Source organism: Nuphar pumila, chromosome 15, assembly GCF_984573655.1.
Source record: "Nuphar pumila chromosome 15, dmNupPumi1.hap1.1, whole genome shotgun sequence".
In the NCBI taxonomy this organism is placed as follows: Eukaryota; Viridiplantae; Streptophyta; class Magnoliopsida; order Nymphaeales; family Nymphaeaceae; genus Nuphar; species Nuphar pumila.
Window position 1 is genome coordinate 44,998,285 of NC_143263.1, and position 24,451 is coordinate 45,022,735.

The 24,451-nt window shown below is 35.4% G+C and overlaps 1 protein-coding gene across 2 annotated transcripts; it reads right to left on the reverse strand.

Annotated features, from left to right (window-relative positions):
• Positions 1 to 18,707: 18,707 nt before the first annotated feature.
• On the reverse strand, positions 18,708 to 23,114 carry LOC149815296 (zinc finger BED domain-containing protein RICESLEEPER 1-like). 2 transcript variants are annotated; one of them, XM_089988751.1, is made up of 4 exons: positions 23,003 to 23,114; positions 21,140 to 21,212; positions 19,095 to 21,034; positions 18,708 to 18,990 (listed from the first exon to the last, which is right to left on the reverse strand). In XM_089988751.1, exons 1-4 carry the CDS (start codon positions 23,013 to 23,015, stop codon positions 18,962 to 18,964), a joined length of 2,055 nt encoding a protein of 684 aa, XP_089844877.1. In that variant the 5' UTR covers positions 23,016 to 23,114; the 3' UTR covers positions 18,708 to 18,961. The 2 variants fall into 2 exon arrangements, with proteins under 2 accessions (XP_089844877.1, XP_089844876.1); XM_089988750.1 differs by having other exon boundaries at positions 21,140 to 21,215.
• Between the last annotated feature and the right edge of the window lie 1,337 nt (positions 23,115 to 24,451).

Here is a 24,451-nt window from a genome sequence, read left to right on the forward strand (position 1 = left end):
TCCGAAAAAGGCCTCACCCCAATTTAACAATTTGTCATCAAATTGCTTGTCCAATAAGGAAGCCTATGGATGCACACTTATATAGATAAACTGAGATATTGTATTGTTGAGGCTTATCCCACTTTTTTCTGGATGGGAGTGTAAATCTGAAGAAACCTCAAACTCTAATTTAGATCCAAAGGAGTTTGCAACCTGGGTGAAGTCTGGGTCCAACCATGAGAGAAGTCTGCATCTGATATTCTTGTCAACTCAAGTTGCATCAGGTCATATATATATATATATATATATATATATATATATATATATATATATATATATATAGAGAGAGAGAGAGAGAGAGAGAGAGAGAGAGAGGAAAAGTGGTAGCTCCCTACCACATTTTTGGCCTACCGCAAGTGAACAGTGTTTTTGGATTGTTTTTTACAAATCTGACCTTACAGATGCGTTTGGAATGACATTTGTTAAGAAACAATACTTGGATCATGTTTTTTCGATAAAAAAATAGTTTTTAAACCTTGAATATTTATGAAATTCTTATACTATCAACTTTTAAACCTTATGTTGGAATCAGAGGATTCAAGCGTCAATTCTTATATAAAATCAAGAATACAGAACACATGTATGGTCGAATTAAAAAAAAAACATGAAAACCCCCTTTAAAAGCTTGGTAGGCTAATGGTAGGCTATAACACACACACACACGTATAAATATATAGAATAAAGGGTAGGTGCTTGAACATTAGGTGTTTGTTTGATGAGTTTTTTAGATTTTTTTTGTTTTATTTTTAAATTCTGATCGTACAGATGTGATCTATGTACTTGATTATATAGGGATCAACTCTTGAAGTGTTCAATTATGACACATGGGTGGGTTTTTATAAGGTTCAAAAAATCAACGGTCCAAAATCTTTGTAAATTTTTTAGGCTTCAAATATCATTTTTTTCCATAAAAAATGCATGATCTAGGTATGGATTCCTTGTAAATCTACCATGTCAAACACATTTATGAGGTCGAAACTGCGAAAAAAATACTGGAATAGCAGAAAAACCCATCAAGCATGTATCACAAGCACCTACCCTATACTCATATATATATATATATATATATATATATATATATATATATATATATATATATATATATATATATATATATATATATATATATATATATATATATATATGAGAACTTATAATATTAGGCCCCCATTTCTCATTCTGCCTATTATTATCAGACGCTTCTCCACCGCTGATCTCATAAAGATCAGAGGTGTGACAAGTTTTTTTCGTAGAAGAGATATTTAGCGGCGATTGAGACTGCCGCTAAATGTGCATTTTTTGCCCAACATATTAAGTTTCAATAATCATATTGAAAAATATTGTTTGATTATAGTTCTGTTATTGTAATAAGAAACTAATATAGTTGGGGGACTTTGATTGCAATGGCTAGTTATGCTATTGTAATACTTTGTTGGAGCGGCAGTTGTGACAGCTGCTAATAAGTTTTTTTGCGCAAATTGGCTGTTATGAGTTTTCATATATATATATATATATATATATATATATATATATATATATATATATATATATATATATATATATATATATATATATATATATATATAGTGAGGGAAACATGCTAAGTGGGTTTTTCAAACTCTTTTGGTTTTATTTTTAAATTTTAACCCTACATATGCGATCTACATACTTCATTTTATAGGGATTACCTCTTTGAGCGCTCTATTTCAATGTATGGATGGGCTTTTATAAGGTTCAAAAAATATACGGTCTAAAATCTTTGTAAATTTTCAAAGCTCTGAATATCTTTTATTTTTCATCAGAAATACATGGCTTGGGCACTAAATTTTCAAAGCTCTAAATATCTTTTATTTTTCATCGAAAATACATGGCTTGGGCACTGATTCTTAGTAAATCAGCCATGATGAACACATCTATGGGGTTAGAATCGTGCAAGAATCATCAAAGAAACCGAAAAAACCATTTAGCATGTTTCATTAGCATTTAGTGGTAGCCGCCTAACACTTTTTTATCTGATTGTCGGCCTACCAGGGTTTAAAAAGTTTCTTCTAATTTTTATTAAATCTGACCCTACAAATATGATCTACATGATTGATTTTATAAGAATGACTTGTATTGTTGATTTTGACACACAATTAGGTTTTTATAATATTTAAAGATCAATGGCCTATAATTTTTAAAAACATTTAATTTTTAAAAAATCATCTTTTTATCAAAATATATGATACAAGTGTGATCATTTCCTAGCAAATTGTTCACGTTGAACACATTTGAAGGGTTAGATTTGCAAACAAAAACCCCTATTCACTAGTGGTAGGCTCAAAGAGTGTTAGGCAACTACTCTCTCTCTCTCTCTCTCTATATATATATATATATATATAGAGAGAGAGAGAGAGACCCAGATTCTGATTGTTGTTTCAAAGAGAAACACAGGTTTTTCTTGAGAAGATATTTAGGAATGAACAAGTTACTTTCATATTTATGATGCATATGACATATCTTCTTTAACTTTGTCTTAAAAAATGTGATTCAATTATGTTATTATAAAATAATGACACTATAATGACCTTATAGTTATATATGTGATTCATGCATGACCCGAGTCAATCAGATAGAGTTCCTTATTTGACAGTTTCACTGAAAAGATGAGCGTACAATGTCATTGCAGAAAACTCTCTATAAGAAAAAACAAAGCAAATCCAACGTAACTAAAGGGCTAGCATGTGCGAGGTGAAAATGTGGGTAAAAAGGACCCCAAAATACCAAAGACGTGAAACTTTGAAGAACTTACAATAACAAAAGAAAAAAAGGGAAAAAAAGAATCAACAATATCAAAGTAAGCTTTATTAAATTATACTAATATTCATTGTAAACTATTCAGTTATAAAATATAGTAAACTTAAAAAATGAACTGAAAAAGGTTTTTGTAAAACAGCACACAAATCCCCTTGTTTGGTAGGCGTGACTTGTACAAGTCACCAGGACCTTGCAGTTTCAAAACCAATAAGTAATTGGTTTATGAAACAACTAGTAGGAGTATGCCTAATCTCAACTCGCCTTTCAAAAAATAGAAAGAAAAAAGTTGTGAAACAATGAGCTCTTTTTGGTAATCCTATTTATTCCATCTAGAAAATAAAAAAAAAATTTATAAACAAATGGGCTCATTTAACTCGGGCTGATTATGAGCATGAACTCGGCTCGACTCACTACAAGAATGAGCCAAGCTTAAAAACAACAAGCTCATTTACCAGCCCTACATAATTAGTCCTAGTAAAACAAGACGAGTTTGAGCCGATTTGTTTATAAAAAATGCACCATTTTCTAGTTGAAAAAAATAGGATTTCAAAAAATACAAGTAAAATGTATCTAAAATATATTTCTTTCTAACAAGCTTAGATGAACCAGGCATAGCCGAGTAACTATTGTTCAAAGACATCTTACCAAACATATTTAACGAGTTTGAATGAACTCTTTACGAGTTGAACGTGAGCCAAGCCACGACTTGCTCAACTTGTCTCTCAACTCTAATGTTCACCATACTAAGCAAAAAATGAAACAAGAAGCCTATGTCGCATGAATACAACTATTTTGTATGAAGTTTTTAATATGACTCGGTCAAAATGGAGCACCCCAATACATAGCAAGAGACTCTCCGTTTGTAATTGCTGCCACCTCTTCCATTTAAAGAAAGAAAGGACTATTTTTGTTGAAAAATGTGGTAGGTCAAGATCTAAAAAATAACTTATAAATTTTATAGTATTCACATACTGAAAGTAATATTGTCAACTGATTATGACATATCCACATATGATTAAAATTAAGTATAGAATTTTATTACTTTATTTTATTAGAAATAATGACATCACCCTTTTTATATATATTTATTTGAAATAATTATAGTAATGAGAAAAACTATACACTTTGATACATGATCCATATGACATGTTAATTTAAATATGCAAATGAAATCACCATGAATAAATCAATGTTCTCAATTAGTATATATAATCATAAACAATTAATTGAAAGATCTAAGCTTATCTATATGGATCGATTTTCAAATAATAGACATTTGAAATTAGAAATAAATATGTAATTGGAATTTAAAATCATTAATATAACTTTAGTTAAGATCATAAATTAGATCAAGCTTATTTAAATAAATAACTAAATTTGCCAAAATAGATTTTTTTTTATTGTCATAAAATTTTAAACATAAAAAATGAACAAATTATTTTTGACTTAAAAAGACAAAATTTAGATAATTGAATAAGGTTTTTAATGCATGAAAAATCACTAAATTTTGATATACAGTTGAAACTTTTGCATGCTGACTATGTCAGGTGTTATCTAATTTCGGGTATGATCTGACCCAAATATATGTTTAAGATCCAAGCATAAATTTGAATTATATATATATATATATATATTAACATCAAGAAAGAGAGAAAAAAATACCTTCCATTAGCCAAAGCTTCCAAATATATGTTGATTGAAAAAAAAAGGCACAAGATTATATCAACTTATTTTAACAACCACCCTCAAAAGAGAATTGAGCTCAAGCTTTTGCATCTACCCTAAGTTTAGGAGCACACTGAATGGGGCAAACTTAGGTTTGTATCTTAGTTGCATAGCACAAGACTACCCAAAAGGATTTCTCCATGTCTCCTCCCTAGGGTGAGACTCTCTATTTATAAAATACAAAAACTCTAGTCTCCAATTAAAAAAATAATCCTAGTGAATGCCATCCTCCAACCATACTTTCTTAATTTACAAAGTTATCCTTCATTAGGTAATATTTTTAATTAAAATAAAACTCTAAAAGTTGTAGAGATTTTAAAGATACCAAAAACAAAATTTAACAAATACGATCATTTCAAATATGTCTTAAAAACAAGATTTATAAAACACTTGTTTCACAAATCATGACTTTAACTCACTAAATAAGTCCACATTGAAAGATGTATTAGAGGTCTGACCTTAATATAACATGCTTATGCTAATTATCATTACTAGCATCAGAAAAGTTTTGCTACCTAACACATAGACATACAATACCAATATAAGACATATTGATTGTCAAAAACCAAAGTTCATGTAGCCAAACATATCTCGAAGGCTACTAACAAATATGGTTATTAACCATTGCTTCTCATTAGGGCTATTTGCCCCTACGATTATCAAATTGCCTAACTAGCATAGAGACAATGTCAGGTCTACTAGAAGCATGTGTTGCATGCTCCACGGTCTTTGTCAGGTCCTCGAGTGATTTCCTCATGTTTGTGCTATGAGTAAGTCTCTCTTAAAAGCTTCATCTTCAAGAGAACCTAATGCAAAAAAAAAAATACATTGTATCAATCCAACTCACTCAAACTTATACCCCTAACTTGAGAAAAGTTAAAATAAGATCTTGCATAAGTTATAGTTACAAGCAATAACAAAATAATAATTAATGAACATAATCATGACCATATTTGAATATCCATAGATTTCATCAAAAGTTACATGCATAAGTTATAGTTACAAGAAACACCAGAACAATAATTAATAAACATAATCATGGCCATATTTGAATATTCATAGATTTTATCAAAAGTTACGCAAGACCTCATAAAATATCCAATATTTTTCCTATTTTTTCTTTTGAAAAACATAAGGTAAGTTGGTTAAAATACTAAATGTATTGAATAGACTTCTACATAAAGAGAACTCACCAATTAAATGTTGGAAAATGGTATCACAAACGCTGACCACCTCATTAGAATTTATCCTATCAATACTAGAAAAAGGAAAGTTAATGAAAGAAACCAAAACCATTAGCATAGTAAGATGAATAAAGGAGATTATCCATCTTTCATTGTGGCTTATAATTCTATTGGTAAAATCTTTGAGGTTCCCCTTGCTCATCAGGGACTACACCTAGCTTTGACATTGTAGAAATGTATACCCTTTGTGGATTTCAAACTCATGATATGCTATTAATTTGGTAATGATGACAAGTCATTTGTATTAGATGAGCAAAGACTTTGCAGGGAGCAATAATCCATTTTCTCTAGGAGCTGTCCATGCATGTCTCCTTGTGGTGGGACGTTGTAGGTTCAAACCCCAATGATACGTTGAATAATAACTGGTGGGGGTCTGTCCAACCCTAGGTTGCCTTTCAAAAAAATAAAAGGGTAAAAAATGTTGGCAATCCTGATCGAATCTGCCTGAGAGCTCAAAAAATTGGTAGAGAGTGAACTTTATTTTTTAATCAAATTCATAAATGGCATTTTCATTGATGTTATTCTATATTTATACTACTTATAAAGGAGTAATGAGGAGCAATGGTGCACACAATTTTTTTGCTGTAGAAACTCTTTTAAAATTATACATAGACTATGCTAGGCTTTATATGACATTTTAGAAGTTGTCAAAGCACTATCATAATGCCTCCATCCACACACACACACACACACACACACACACACACACACACACACACACACATATATATATATATATATATATATATATATATATATATATATATATATATATATATATATATATATATATATATACAAAATTCATGATCCAAGTGTCAATTTCTAGTAAATCAATCATGTTGAACATATCTATATAGTCAGAATTTAAAAAAAAAAACATCAAAATTTTCTCATTGAGCAGGTTTGACATGTTTTTTAGTGGGTAGGTTTACATTTTCCTATATATATATATATAGAGAGAGAGAGAGAGAGATTAGGAAAGTTACTTTATGTGAGATTCCAAAGGGACATTTGAGAGTCATTAAGAACAAATGGGTTCCACTCATCCCCAAAGCCATCCCTATCTCATGCAAGTTGTTTTGATCAAATTAGATTATGTAGATGTGATCTACATCATTCATTTAGTGAAGATTGATATTTAAATAGCTGGAATCCAACCTGTGTGCATGATTTTTTTGAAGATTCAAAAATCAACGGTTGACAAAATATAAAATTTTATATTTTAAAAAATCACATTTTTCTTCAAAAAGTACAATTCAAGGGTCAAAATTGACCATGCTAAATCTATCTATGGGTTTAGATTTTATCAAAACAAATGCATCAATAAAACATAAGAGGGATATGAAGATGAGTGATGACATAAGGGATGAGTGGAACCAAACTGACTTTAGAAAGACACTCACATGAGGATCCTATAGAGATGTTAGAGTGTGTGTGTGTGGGAGAGAGAGATTAGTAAAATTACCTATTTGGAGACATTAGGCTGCCACAAGAGAGAGAGAAAATGAGAAAAATTCTCTCTCTCTCTCTCTCTCTCTCTATATATATATATATATATATATATATATATATATATATATATATATATATATATATATATTAAAGACAATAATATATTAATTATTTATAAAAATAAATCAAATTGTAGATAAATTTTTAAGTTATAATGTTTGTGTGCATGTATATGACCCATTTGTGTGGATGGACCATTTTTCTAGTGCATGTAGACACAGGAACACTATCACTTTGAGATTGTCTCAAGCCTACCAACTGTTTTGGTGGCCTGAATTAGGAAAATTGAGATCAGGTGAGGTGAGATTGCATACTTTAAGTATGCTGCTGCACCTAATCACCCAACATCTATTGTTGGGCCCTATAGCTAACAAATTGTATCTTAAAGATGGTTGGTCAGAAGCTTACTATTGATAGAAAAAAAAGGACAAACTATAGACAGTCTAATTTTGACCTTGTTATTTTACGTCAACAGTCATCTGCCAAGATCCAATATTTTTGGCCAATTTCAAAGTTATACTAACTTTGACTTTCTTTTTTACTTTTAAAACTAACATTCTCAAGATTTTTGTTCAAAATATCATTTAAATTATCAGGTCAATATGACATCAAAGTCAAAAGCTAATAGTAAAATCAAAGTGACTGGTTAGTAAGAATCTTGTTTTTTCAAGTAGGGCTCATTTTGAGCACATTTTTTATCACAAAAAATATTGATTTTGGTTTTTTACTTGAATGATAAATTAAAGTAGAAAATGTTAAATTTTTAACACATCAAAAATCACCCCAAAAAAATATCCAAATAGAAAGTTATAACCAAAATAAGTTAACCTATCAGACTTGTTTTAGTTATTTTTGCTAACGACAGTCCATGTGTCATTAAAAAATTGTTAACTACACATGGATTGTTGTTAATAGTTTTTTTTATGTATTGTTAGGAGAGTCTAAAAATGATGAATTGTCATTAGCAAATTTCAATTTATTGTTTTCAGCATGTATTGTTAGTCGTTCATTTGATTAAAAAATATGCACCATTTTATAAATAAATTGCCAATTCTCTTATCTCTATCTCACAAAACAGTGATATATGATTTAGCCCAATTCTAAATCTCTAAATCCTATCTAGCTTACCTAATATCTAAATATTAGGCTAAAAAAGGCCTTGGCCAATTAGAAGAGCTTCTTAAACTCTGGCTAATAGGATATTGCCAATTCGTCCTTGGATGGATCCAAATCTACAGATCTTGAATTTACAAAAATTATGCTGAAATTCGTAAAGAAAAACTAGTTTTTAAGATCCATGTACATGGTACAAGCATCTTGCAAGTTGAATCTCGTGTTGAAGATTTCGAGCTCTTAGTGTGGCTGATCTCTATTCAGTGAAAGAGAAAAGACATGCGCAGACTCCCACTCAAATCTCAAGTTCAAATCCTGTTTTTAATCCAAATAAAAGAGCTTTTTGAAAAAAAACTCTTTTTGTTTTTCAAAATTTGAAGATCCATACAAACAAAGAGAGAAAAAGGCAATTTTAGGTTTTTGTGCAAAGCCTAACCTACGTACGTTCACTTCGTGGATTGAATAATAGGGGTATGGTTGTTCCATTTTGTGTGTTTTGGTGCACATTATCTTTTGCATTGATTATCTGTGTGAAAATAAAACCAAAGGGGGCTCCGCGTGGTTGGTAGGAGCTGTCAGTGCAAGTCTCCTTGTGGTGGGATGTTGTAGGTTCAAAACCCAATGGTAAGTTCAATAATAACTGGTGGGGATCTGCCTAACCCAGTTTGCCTTTTCAAAAAAAAAAATTGTGTGATAATAAATTTTATATTCGAGCCTCTTGTATGCCTACTGAACTACGTAAAACCTTGCGGTATTTGCTTGTTTGGTGAATGGGTGTTACCTCCTTGAAGACCCCCGGATCGTATTGGGCCTTAAAACCACAACACATCTATATGTGAAAACTGTAGCGAAGAGATCAAACATAATGCATGTGAATAATAGTAGGAAAGAAAGTAATGAATAGGCCAAACTTAGGCAGTATTTGGTCATGGTAGTTTTGTAGTTGCTGGAAAATTCTTATTCTGATTAATGAAATCAACTATTCATTGAGAATATTATATGCTAACAAATGAAAAGTTTACTAACTATTATAAATAATGCTAAAATTTAAATCTAAAAAAGAATATTCCCATACTAACCATTCATTTTAAGTTGAAATAAAAAGAAATTAATGATATATCATATTCAAATGTATCAAATTCGATGAGAAAAATGAATTAAAGTTTTAATTACTAAAAGGAAATGCATATCAATTCTAAGTTTATTTACATCTTTAAATATTTAATTGATTATATAACATAATATTTACCAATTATTCTAGTTATTTCCTCATGCTACTAATTATAAAACGGGTTTGGGTACATAATAGGTTTGGGTTTAGGTCGGTTAGCTATGAAGCAGGTTTGGGTCAGTTCAAGAATAAAATGGGTTCAGGTACATAATTGGGTCGGGTTCAGGTCAGTTTGGTTTTATAATATGGGGAACCATTTGGTTCGGGTATAAAAAAAGTGGGTCGGGTCTAAACAGGTTTGGGTCTTGATTTGCAATACCCAAGACCTGACGCATTTTCATTGGTCTACTAAAATCGGGTTGGGTCGGGTATACCCGACATAGTTATACTCCTAACTCCAACGAACAAAAAATGAATACTTAATTTAACTTTTCTGTAGAAGTGACTAGGTACAGGATTCCATACCCCTCCATACAGCCAAGGATCCTTGATTTCTGTTAGTACTCCGTGTTGCCAACCATGGCCAAGTTCACAAAGCAATTTCCTTTAGCATCAGAGACCATTTGGACATTTCAAGCATCTTGAGTTCCAACTTTCCCAATGGTACTAAAGTGATAAGGCTACAAATAAGATACAGATCAGATCAAATGAAGTCATGTCTGGATCTGGGTCTTGCTATAGCAGGTGCAGATCCAATTAGGTGTGGTCTGGAATTAATAGCTAAGATCTCCTTTTCAACCCTGAAGATTGAGGACAGGGATCCTAGCCTCAGAGTTTTATGCTGTCGGCATGATGCCCATAGGTATGGTAGGCTGAGCCAGCGCGACCAGGTCTTCATGCCGGGTGTGGTTTCTTCGGGTTATAAATTCAAAAAAAAAAATGAAGATTGAGGACATGGATCACATACCAAAAGTTAATGCCTTTTGGATCCACAAGTTTGGTACCAATGCTATGGGACCAGAATGACTCCAGTTGGATCAGAACATGTTCCATAAACAGCCATAAATATGGTGCAAAGAAAGAGGTGACAAGAGATGTTAAATGTATCAATGATTGAATTCCAACTCAAATACCTACTTGAAAATACATCATCAGGACGCCTAACTATTAGGATTGGTAGGCGTCCACAGTCCCATTGGCATGATAGAAAAGGCTTGATTGAACTAGAAATGATAGGCCCCAAATGGAACTTACATAGCTAAGCAGTCAGAGCCTGACCTACCTGCTCCATATATGGCCTAAGCAAAAACCAAATCCTCCAAGTTTCACTCAACATCAGGACAGACATGCCTTTTGTGCAAATCCCTTCTTATCAGGAATCAGATTCTATTATTTGGCAGAAGATATGGGTGAATTTTCTTTGGTAGACATGACTGGGGCCATAAACATCATGTAGGTGGGCCAAGTTCTTAGTCTTGCCCACATGTAATTTTGGCCTCTGTTTGAGAGCCTTCAATCTCAGGTGTGTTGCAATTTCCCCCAGTCCTCTCTTACTCTCTGCTGTTTGGGTGCGGTGGTGTTGCCAAAACACTGCACTGAGAATAGAGGTGGCGGCCTCAACGCCATTCAAGAGAGGAGGTTGTTAGTAACTCCGTCCTCAACACAACATTTTGGCAACACATGGAAATGGTGTTTTTATCTAAACGTGAGGCTCGTGAACAGAGCCTTAATACAAGTCCAAGTGAACCGAACTTAATCAGGAGAGATTTAGACCTTCAGGGTGCGTTTGATACACGGGACACACCCGTGCAGGGACGGACCAGTCCCTGCCCAGGTGGTATCCCGCGTTAGATACACAGCTTCCCTCCCCTTTGTATTTCAAAGAAGCGAATGGAACCAGTGAATCTCACCTGTGGGGGTGTGACTCACAGGTCCTGGACAAACACTACCTGGTGGCTTTCATCAAATGCAAACCCGGATATTTTCGGAACCTATAAATTTGCTAGATCCAAGTTTGATACAGCTTACCCAATCTCAGGCCCTGAGCCGGTTGGAATCAACTATGACGAACTCTGATCATTGGTCCACGTCCAACCAACAGGATCTGAAACATTGTAAAATATGCCTTTCAGATTCTGAGAAGCGAATCGAGCTGAACCAGCCACTTTTACTTTTTTAATATAAAAAAATTAAGAAAAGATTATTAACGTATTAAATTATTCTAAAAAGATTAAAACATTTTTAACATATTAAAATATTAACAATCAGCTGAGGGTTGGCTGAATTGGCCGATTCGCAACAATACTGAAATCTTGTTGGGAACAGCAGAACCATAGTTCAAGATCAATGAGACTTGGGTTAAATCCAAGTAGTATCATCAGTCATGAATGTCATCCTAGACACATGGCTGCAAATTGCACCGAATTTCCAATCCAAATCCCAAATGTTTGCAAAATAAGTTGATTTGTACAAACGAGAACAGGCGTTTCTGTAGCAAATAAAGACTTGGGTTAGGTCCAACTCTTATTAATCTTGACTAGTGAGATCCAAAAGAATGGATCATTCCAGACCCAGGGTTGCAATTGGACCGGACACACACACACCAAATTTTTTATCCAAATCTGCCATGTTAGCCAAATAAGATGGACCAAGCAAACTAGAATGGGTTCATGCTCGGTAAGATTCTCCAGGCGGTAACTATTAGCCATATCCTGATCTAGGTTCACTCGGTTTGCGTTATGAAACAGTGGAAACTGTGGAATATCCAACAGTTTGATTCACAAGATTAAGAACAGCCCTGCAAGGTCAGGATAGCAGAATCCACATTAAGACCAGTCGTAGTAACAAACTTTAGCAGAGTAACTTTGTTTTTCGTAGACCCACGGGGTTTGGCATAGTGGGATGGGGCCTAGGCAGTTTGACCGGCGGGCAGGTTATATGTTCCCCCCAGGAACATGCACTTGTTCCTGGGTCCCCACTGAGCACCGCGTGATGCTCAGTGGGGTGTTAGGGAGAGCCATACATTGAGCCTCGCCATGCGAGGCTCAATGGAGACCAAGGAACACGCACTGTAGCTACAGTGCGTGTTCCGGGTGTGCACATGCAACACCCTCTCGTCTGACGGGCAGCCTAGGTTTAAATCCCATGGGCATCCCCTGCATAAGCTGGCTTGACAGGACAGTGATCATAAGTACGGCAGGCTGAGTCAGCACTCTGTGCACCTGGGGCAGTTTCTCCGAGTAAAAAAAACCTTTGTTTTTTGTATCCATAGCTTTATCATCAAATGAAACTTCAATCGGGTTTTAATATTCACATTGGCAATATAATCATCCCCATCGTTGTAGCAATTATCACCACAACCACCAAGCCTCGCGTTCATAGAAATTAGAATATCACAAACACATTAGAACAGCACAAATATACACTCGGCCGAAAACAAACCATCTTCGGAACACATTTTTAATATTCACAGGCTCTGCATGTGAACCTTGAAATAATAGAGAGATTAAACAACAATGATGACAAAGAATAACACACATTTTGCATGTGAAATTTATTTACATAAAATGTTGTCAAGGGATTAAAGTGATTAATGTACTATGTACATCATAATGTTTGCATAAACAACAGTAAGAAGGTTCTGAAGTACATATGGATTAGATCTACACTGGAACCTGGGGAAGCCTTACACAAATACACTCAAAGCTTGCTTTCAAGATAAGCCTAAGCCTGTCAGGTAGCTCACCTATTTTGAATCCATCTTTGTGGCAACGCTCTTGGTTGATCTTGATGATTAACCTTATGCAGTTTACAATGCATAAAATTCTGAGAAAAGTAGTTTAACATGGATATACTTTTGAGTAAAGAGCCAAGACTACTAGGAAAAGTAAAGAGTAGTTTAACATGGACCCAGCCCTAGCCTGCAATCAACCAGGTCAGGCTGTCCCAGGTTGTCAGGCCTTCTCACAAGCTGGTTGCTCTTTCATGGCCCAGCCTGTCCTGATCCAACGTCCACCCTCACAACAAAGGGTTAAGCCTTGAGGAGTAAATCATTAAAACACTATTTTAACCAAATTACCCCTAGCTACTTAAAACTGGTATGTTGTATATAAAAACAAAAATTGATAGCCGCTCACTCGTTGGGTGCTCAAACAAAGGTCACTCACGCTGAGCATCCATCGTGTGGTGTAATGAATGCTCAATGTCTTTTTTGAGCAAAAAAAGACTTATATATTAAAACTTCATAACTATTTGATTAGAATACCTTCTTTTATGTAGTTGAGACCTTTGTTTTGTTCTCTCTATAGGTTCTTAAAGATGTAATAAACTGAGAAAGGAATATTTGGAGATAGCCGATGAAGGCGTTTGAGGATGATCACCCATGAAGACATATGAAGACTTGCATTTGCAAAATTATCTAATACTTTATAAAGATGGAGATTTTCATTGAGGGCAATTGAAGATTTAGATCCTTGATTCATTTTTTTATTTCTAAACTTACGGTATATCACACTGTAAGTTTGAGGAGTGTTAAGTTTTATATATATATATATATATATATATATATATATATATATATATATATATATATATATATATATATATAGTAACTCGTAGGTGCATGATCGCTTTTAAACATGACCAAAATGACCTCATGTGAAGCATCCATCGTGTGTGTGATGGACGCTCCACACGTTGTTCCGCCAAAGAAGAGCTTTAGCGGTGACAAAAGTCGTCGCTCAGACCTTTAGCAGCGACTTTTGTCGCCACTAAAAGTCTCGTACAAGACCTTCAGTGGCGACAAAAAAGTTGCCGCTAAAAGGTCAAATACCTTTAGCGGCAACAAAAAGTCGCTGCTAAAGGTCCAATACCTTTAGTTGCGACAAAAAAGTCACCGCTAAAGGTCTTCTTTGGCAGAACAACGCACGGAGCGTCCATCACGCGCTCAATGCTCCTTGCAAGTTCATTTTGGTCATGTTCAAAAGTGATCATGCACCTACGAGTTTTTGTGTGTATATATATATATATATATATATATATATATATATATATATATATATATATATATATAATGATGTAATAGGTAAGTACCCATTAGGGGTATTTTAGTCATTTCAGTTCTTGTAATAGGCTGTATTAATTAGGTCACATTAGTAGTTTTACTTTATTTTGTTCTTTTTGTTCTTTTCTATTTTTATAGGAACTATTTGGTCAAGGACCAAATAAAGTAGTTAGATTATTTTTAGACTAATCAACAATAGAGTTATTGAAACAGTCCAACAACTATATTTATAGCTGTTGGAACAGTCCAACAACTTTATTTGAGACTATCACGTATAAATAGGATTGACCCCCCGCCCCCCTTTTGTTTTTTAATGCTTCTCTTAAGTATTCATTCTCAATAAATCTTTCTTAGCGTTTTCCCTTTTAGGTCATGGGATTCTTTAGTTCAAGTTCGTGTTTCGCGAAGGTTCATGATTGTTGTGTGGCTTGAATTCAAGAAAAATCTTAACCCGTTATGTATCTTAAATCTTTAGTGGTACTTGAGTTATCTATCTCATTACTTATGCATGAGAAAGCACTCATTTTTCTTATCTTTGAAAAGTTATTGCTTATTTTTGTTAAAAACTAAAAATTTTAAATATTTTTCAAAATTATTATTGGATTTATTCATATTAAATGTTTTAGAAAGTTTATAAAATTTGTTTGATCATGTGAAATGATATATGTTTATGCTTTCATGAGATTTAGTTTGAAACTTAGATTTTTTAACTTGTTTTATATGTATGTATATGATCTAGTGTTCTTAAGCATGTGTTGTTGGCATTTAGTTAGTTTATTCGAACACTTCATGGTTATAAATGTCAAATCATGTTCGTATTTATTGTTATATTGAAATTTGTTTGTTTTTGAAAAATTGTCAAATACTTTAAAATAATTTAAACTTTTTATTTTAAAATGGTTTGGTGTGTCATTCAAAAGTATGTTTCAAGTATGTTTTATGAGATTTTGCTTTGATATATATATATATATATATATATATATATATATATATATATATATATATATATATATATATATATACAACAACAACAACTACGCCTTCATCCCAAAACAATTGGGGTCGGCGATATGAACCAACAAAGAAAATCACTCTAAGTCTTCCACATGAATCCTTCTCCTCCAATCATTTCTATCCAATGCCATGTCCTTGGTGAGGTTCAAAGCATTCATATCATTTCCTATCATCTCCATCCAAGTCTTCCTAGGCCTACCCCGACCTCTTTTAACTAATATATTTTCCACTTCTCCATCCTTCTAACTGGAGTATCATTAGGCCTTCGCCGAATATGTCCAAACCACCGTAAACGATTCAATCTCATCTTATTTTCAAAGGGTGCAATGCCGACCTTCTTACGTATCTCCTCATTCTGAATCTTATCTTTTATTGTATTTTCACACATTCATCTAAGCATACGCATCTCAGCTACACTCATTTTTTTAATATGATGTCTCTTGGCAGCCCAACATTCCGTACCATATAGTAAAGCGGGCTTAATAGTCGTCCTATAAAATTTTTTCTTCAAACACAATGGCATTCTACGATCGCACAACACTCCAGTTGCACTTTTCCATTTCATCCACCCAACCTTTATCCTATGATTTACATCTCCATCAATTTCTCCATACTTTTGAATGATAGATCCCAAATATTTGAAACAATCATCCACCGGTATTTCTTGCTCACCAAGCTTCACTACACTCCCATCACTACTTTGTTGCTTACTAAACCGACATTCCATATATTCTGTCTTACTCTTACTCAACTTAAAACCTCTTGCTTCCAATGTTTGTCTCCATAATTCTAACTTAGCATTAACCCCAGCTCTAGACTCATCAATTAAAACAATATCATCAGCAAACAACATACACCATGGCACATTTTCTTGAATTGATCTCGTAATCCCATCCATCACTATAGCAAATAGAAAAGGGCTTAAAGCAGATCCTTGATGTAACCCAACCGTTATAGGAAAATTGGTTGTCACCCCTCCACAAGTGCGGACATTGGTTACTACTCTTTTGTACATATCTTTAATTATACTAATGTACTTGAGAGAAACACCTTTCTTCATCATTGTCCACCAGAGAACATCCCTAAGTACTTTATCGTATGCCTTCTCCAAATCAATAAAAACCATATACAAATCTTTATTCATCTCTCTATATCTCTCAATAAGTTGTCTAAGAAGATGTATAGCTTCTATAGTTGATCTTCCATACATAAAACCAAATTGATTCTCCGATATCATGACAACCTTCCTCAACTTATACTCAATCACCTTCTCCCAAAGTTTCATAGTATGACTCATGAGTTTTATACCACGATAGTTTGTGCAATCTTGTATATCACCCTTATTCTTATATAGAGGCACCAAAGTACTTTTCCTTCACTCATTAGGCATCTTATTTGTCCGCCAAATCTTGTTAAAAAGATTTGTCAATCATTCTAAACATTTTTCACCCAAGCATTTCCAAGTCTCGATAGGTATACCATCTGGGTCAACTGCCCTTCTTGATTTCATTTTCTTCAAAGCCTCTGCAATTTCTTTCTTTTGAATCTTGCGCATGAAGTCACGATTCATCTCATGAAAATGAATGGACAAGTCTCCAAGATCCTGAGCATGACTTTCATTAAATAGCTTATCAAAATAATCTTTCCATCTCTCCTTAATCTCCTCATCTTTGACTAAAACCCTTTGTGTTTCATCTTTGATACATCTAACCATACTCAGATCCCTCGATTTCCTATCTCTCATCTTTGCAAGCCTATAAATATCCTTCTCGCTTTCTTTGGTATCCAACTTGTCATAAACCTCCTTATATACCTTATCCCTCGCGTTTCGAACTACTTTTTTAGCTTCCTTCTTTGCTATCATATACTTCTCCAAATTCTCATCATCACGACTCTTACTTAAATTTCTATAACACTCTCTTTTAACCTTAATAGCTAATTTGACATCCTCGTTCCACCATGATGTATCCTTACCTAGCGGTGCACCGCCTTTAGACTCACCCAATACCGCCTTAGCCACCTTTCTCATGCCACCCGCTATCTTATTCCACATTGATTCTGAATCCTCTTCGAGACACCAATCAGCTTCCTTAACTACCCGCTCTTCAAACATTCATTGTTTAGCTCCTTTCAGTGCCCACCACTTAATTCTAGGATCTATCTTATGTCTATCCCTTTTGCGGCATTGTTTAATTCTAAGATCTAAAATTAAGACTCTATATTGTGTAGCTACACTTTCTCCCGATATAACCTTACAATCGATGCAACAACCCCTATCTCTCTTTCTAAGTAGGAAAAAATCTATCTGACTCGTATTAACCCTACTTTTAAATGTTGCTAGGTGAGACTCCCTCTTCCTAAACCAAGTGTTTGCTAAGATCATATCATAGAACAAACCAAAATCTAAAATCCTTTCTCCACTTTCGTTTTTTTCTCCTATACCATAACCTCCATGGATACTCTCAAATCCATCCTTACTAATGCCTACATGTCCATTAAGGTCACCGTTGATGAAAAGCATGCAATGATCAACTCAAATGAAGATACAACATTAAAATTTTATTCACAAGTGATTAAGAAGTTTTCCCAGGAAAAACCCAGCATCTTAGTATCCATAAGAAAAGTAAATACCAAACTTTCGAATTGTAAAGAAAATTACTGAATGAACTATAAGAATGCAAAATCTCGTAATGTGCTCAAATGGAAAGGTAGAGTAGTTAATGAGAAACTTATTCTTAAACGTCCATTTGTTTCTTCTGGATACACAAATGACCGCATAAGGAACAAAGGCAAGAGCATAATGTACTCAGCATAAATACATTGGAAAACAACGAGGTGAGAAAACAAAAATTATGCAAATTAGGCTGCTGATCAGGGAAAAAGAAACAGAATCATAATTTTGCAGAAGTATATTACACGTAACAAGCACAAAGCATGTATCAATTCCCTCTTTAATCCCATCAGTAACTTACAACAGCTAAAAGGAAATACACCCACATTCATTTGTTAGCAATCTTTTTGCTCACTCATCCGCCGGTGAACGAGTTTCAAAGCGAAATACAGTTCTAATATGCACTATCAAACCTACCCAACCTAAGACTAATTTAATTTCAAACCTTATATCCACAGAAGTTACTAATAATGAGTACTAGTAATGTTCAAACCAAATTGTAACCACATTAATTATCTGTGCAGTGCAAACCAATATCGACTCCTTCACCTGCCAACCTTGAAAATACTGCCTGTTGCTTCAAATCCATAAATACTCAAGAAACAAGTAATACCATATGTATAGTAATCTACATTGATGCATTTAAAAATGGATATGACTGGTGACAGCGATCAAGCTTGGCCCAAGGAGAGTGCAGAACCTGATATTTGTAGTAAAGAAAAAAAAAACATGTAAGACAAATATTATGACCAAAGGACTTAAAACGATTCAAATCTAGGAAGGATATTAGATGGAGTGAATTACCATCAAATTCATCCAATAACCAATCTTGTGCACAAATCAAAGCCTGCATAGTGTGCGAATCCAGCGAGCTCTTATATGCATCAAGTACTTTGCCTCGACTGTTAAATGTTGACTCAAACGCAACAGTTGACACAGGAATCCCCAAAATGTCACGGGCCATTCTAGACAATATAGGATACTTGGGTGCACTGACTTTCCACCAACTTAAAAGGTTGAAGTCCTGGTTTCTATGGGATACACCTTCTTCCAGATAGAGATCTAGATCTGATTTTAACTGCTGGCTTTGTGACGTAGCATGGACGAACTCATCAAACCCTCTCAAGGTATCACTGACATCACCAGTAACACAAAGCAGAAGGTTGCCATTGGGTTCACCACCATTAGCACTTACAACCCGACTACTGTGTGCTTGGTAAGGCAGATCTGACATTGGATGGCCTGCATATTCATTATACAGATTGGTAAAAACATCATAAACTTCCTTGATGTGGTCAGCAGCACTGTTGCCATAAATCCGATGGTAATAATACTCTACCAACTTCATTTTGAATCGTGGATCTAGAATTACTGCCACTGCCAGAAACATGCTGCAGAATTTCCAGTGCCTATCAAAATTTTCCTTCATTTTTAAAGTCATGGAACAAACAAATGTATTGATACTCTTGGACCACTCATTCAGTTGTAACTTCATGGCACATATTGCAGGAAAGTAAAGGCTGGAAGTGGGATACTTGGTCACTAGGAAATCATTAGCAACTTCATACAATAATTTCAAATGATTACTAATCAGGCTTGCTACCTCCCACTCTCTATCAGTCGGTGCCATATTATAGCCAGAATCGTGCTTTTGCAAATAAGAAAATGCTTCTTTATATTCCAACGCAATGTCAAGCATGAGATAAGTAGAGTTCCATTGTGTAGGAATATCAAGACACACACTCCTCTGACTATGAACTCGGACTTGATTAGACACCTCACTAAATTTTTGTTCCCTTGCTTGTGAACTCTTGACATACTTGACACTTTCACGAACCTTGTGGATCACCTCATTTATCAACTCTAATCCATCTTGGGCAATCAGGCCAAGAATATGAGTAGCACATTGCACATGAAACAATTGACCGTTACCCATAAGCATCCTCTTTTGGGTAAGAAGGTCTCTAATTCTTGAAACAACATTGTCATTTGTTGAAGAATGTTCCATTGTCATCGAGAATAATTTATGGTAAAGGTTCCAATCCATTAGACAGGTCATAATAATCTCAGAAAGTGCTTCTCCTGTGTAAAGAGACTCTACCATCACAAAATTGAGAATCTTTTTCTGCAATATCCAAGCTTCATCAATGTACTGTGCCGTCAAACACAGGTATGCGACATTTTGATATGATGTCCATATATTTGCTGTCAGGCTGATCCTGCCAGGGAGTTTATCCAAAACTTCATAAAGCTTCTCTTTCTCTTGCTCAAAAATTGTTAGACAATCAGCCTTAACAGTGCTAGGAGACACCATCTTAAACTGTGGCTGCAGATTGTTTACAAATATCCTGAATCCAATATGTTCAACAAGAGAAAATGGGTAATCATGCAGAATGATCATACGCGCAAGATCAAATTGGCTCTTCTCTTGGTCAAACTTGACATTACTAAGAATCTTCGGAGGTTCTGGAGTTACAGCCGGAGGTTCATCCTCTTTCTTGTGAGTTATAGCAAGTACCTCATGTGCTACTACATCAGCACTAGGCTTTTTGGTGCATCGGAGTAAATGCTTTTTCAAATGTGTGGTGCCACTAGAAGTTTTTCCCACGAATTCCTTGCTACAGTTCTTGCACATGGCCAGATCCTTCCCATTCTTCTTTATCTTGTTAAAATCGTTCCACACAGCTGATCTCAGTCTCTTTGATTTTTTACGAGTAACTATGCCTGTCATCTCTACCATGTTGCTGATACACAAAGATATAAATCACACATCATCCCCGAAGTAATAAAGTGGGAAACGCATAACAAGTTGAATCATGACAGAACAAATAATTACGTCAGTGACACACCTAAATATATTGTTTTCTTCTCCGGTCTTCTTCTCTTTTTTTCTCCTCCCCCTTCGCCTTTTTGTACCCAAATCTTCTATCACAACACAAAAGGAATTGCCACAAAACAGAAAAACAAATAGTAAGTATGATCAGCTTTGAAATGGGTTGTCAGTCTGATAGTTACTACTGTGGGTGCAAGAAGCAATGCATGAAGCATGAGTGAACGAGTAGTGAGTGTTTAAAAAATGCATTAGAATTTTGGAGGCTTCAGGAAGCATAAAAGTAAGAAGACGTTATGGCAGCAAGTATGAATAACATAAAGGAAAAATAAAAGATAAAACTTGTGCTTTTACATAAATACATCTTTAAGCCTTTTGCCCAAAAATAGCCATCACATGTAGGTTTTACAATAAAAAGTACTTAAAAAACAAATTTTTAACATGAAAAGTGCATTTGATTTCAAATTGGGGTCCGCAAGCTTCCCATAATGTTTCAGAAGCATAAAAAAAAGAGTGGTTCCGTGCTTACAAACCAAATAGTAAAATCTGTGCTTTTATGATATTTTTAGGTTTCTTTAATAAAAATTACCCATCATATAGGCATTTTTTATAATAAAAATTGAAAACAAAAGGATAATTCTTCTAACATGAAAAGTGGCATTTCCGACCTATTGAGAACATCAAAATTTCCACTCATAAGAAGCAAGCTCCTGAAAAAGTTCCCTAAATGCAAACGAAGGCGCGGTTTCACGCTTATGAAACGAGATTTTCGGAAGGTTTAAATAACTACGATCCTTTCCAGACACAACAGGGAACGACCCAAATCCACCAAAAAGGACTCTGAAAAAAGATATGGGCATCAGACCATGTCGGCGTTATGTGGGTCCACTTCCGGATCCAGATTCCACATCACCCATCATGAATTTGGTCCGTTCGGATCGCACACATCCCATTAACAGATTAGGTAGGAACGACGAAAATCTGTTCCACAAAAGATTAAGCATAGAAGAAAACAGATCTAGGTTGGCCATCTGGCACTCGCAGCTCCGATGAGGAGGGTAATATGTTAGGATCCAGAACCAGAAACCTAAAAGCTCCCATTAGGAACACATTCCGACAGGATACTGATTCCTGCTATACATCCGAAAACAGAACAGGTAGAAAACCAAAAATTTGCTTGAAAAGACTGAATTTCTTCACCTCAGGTTTTGCATTCCATCCCTATTAAGAGGAAAAAGAAAAAAAACGGGGAAATGGGAGAAGACGGCAGCACGCAATCCGACCCAGATCACAACAAAAAAGTTTCGACTTCCAAACTGGTTCTTTCTCGATCCAGACCTTACCAGATCATGTTCCAGGATCCAGATCTTCTTAGATCCGGTTCTGGATCCAGATCTTTTGAGATCCATTTTCCGGATCCAGATCCGACCAGTTCCTCACTCGGACCCAGGGTCACAAACCCCACATCCCGTGAAAGAAGCACCTTAATCGGCCGGAGATGCAACCACGATCCGAACCACAACCTCCCCAGCGACCCAAAATCACGCTCCTTACCCAATTTTCCGACTCCAAACGATATTCACGCACCGATTTCCTTCTCCAAAACGAGCCCAAATCCACAGGAACCGATTGCATCGATGCTCGGAACCAAAACACCAATTTTTCGTTCGGGAAACCACAAGAGACGAAGCCACAAAATCCAGATCCAAAACGAAGACGAGCCAAATAGCATGGATGAGACGAAAAGCACAATTTTTCGCGAACTACTTCCAAACAAGAACACCAAGAACTAAAAGCTCCGACGAAGTACCGAAGAGGAAAGAGATAGCGAGAAAAAGAGAGGGAGACAGAAAATAAAACGAGTGGAAGTGAAAGAGAGTACCCGGAGCGGCCATCCGAGGACAAGTACCCGCCGGAATCCTCTAATGGAGATCACCGGAAAACGGAGCTCTCGAGGGTTCGGAGCGTTAGGTTTTTGGTGTAAGAAAATGGGGAAAGGAACCACGCCCCGAGATGCTTTTATATATTCCCGCTTTACAGAGATACGATCGCGTCAGCAGGTAGCCCATGTACCTTCGACAGTCTCGTCATATGGACCGTTGGATCACAGAATCCGACGGACCATATTCGTCGTTTCCGCTGGGCCGTATGCAGTACATGTGGTCCCTGTACGCACATGGATAGGGATGTGGACATGTTATCAATCCGGTCAAACCCGTGTGGGACCCACCTAGGGTGTGCCTACCTGGGTCCAGATCCAGTTGGAAACCCGAACCTGAATAAAAAATCGGGTCCACCTAAACGGCTTGTAAATTCTTATCTTCCCACTGTAGGGTTGTAAACGGGTCGGATTTGGTCTAGACATCATTAAATCCGAATCTAAACCCAAAATATAAATAGTAGATCTAAATCCTGGTCTGAATTAGATGTGATAATGTAAAGTTGATTCTGAAACCGAAATACATGTGGTAATACTGGATTTTAATAGTAAAGCAAAAACAAGCTATTTACTTGTAAAAAATTGCAATTGGGTCAGATGTTGACTCGGTACAATTCTAGATCAGACTTAAAATTCAGACCCGAATCCAACAAGTATCCAAAAGTAATCCGATTGAACAGATCGGAATGCATATTTGAATTTTACTTAGAGAGTCCAAGTCCGGAAATAACATTTGGGACTCGCCATATCTGATCCGTTTGAAGCACTACTTTCCAACGATCCGGTTTTAGGCATCAGATACGGGTCCGGTTACAAATGCAAAACAGGGTTGAACCTTCGACCGGTGCAACTTGACCCAATAAGTTGATTGGATGCGGGTCCAAGTTGTAGCTGTCTTTTAGGGATACACTGGTCAAGACTCACGTCAAAGCCCAAGTTTCACATTTAAGGGATGTAATTTAGAGATGTCAATTGACCAGGTTTGGTTCAGATATCGGACCGATGGATTGTGCCTAGTCAGATCCGATAATACATTTCAGATCTGAATAACTAAACCCCTCAGATCAGTTTGAGGGGTTCACATCCCGAATCCAGATCCAACTAACAACTGTATATGAGTACAAGTAAAAAGAAGCCTCTTCCCATCCATATCTGAATCCCACTACAAAACCAATTAGGACAGATATGATCATGCCAGATCCAGTAATGCCCCCATCCAAATTGATACCAACCATTTTCAATGCCCAGACTGTACATGGATTGGATCAAGGTGGGTCCAGATTACATGACGAACCCATGTGGACCTGACCTGCCATGTCCAAGTCAACTGAATTAATTTCAAAAATGTTCCCTTTTCTTACATTTTTCAGATATGAAGGTGTGGTTTGGTTT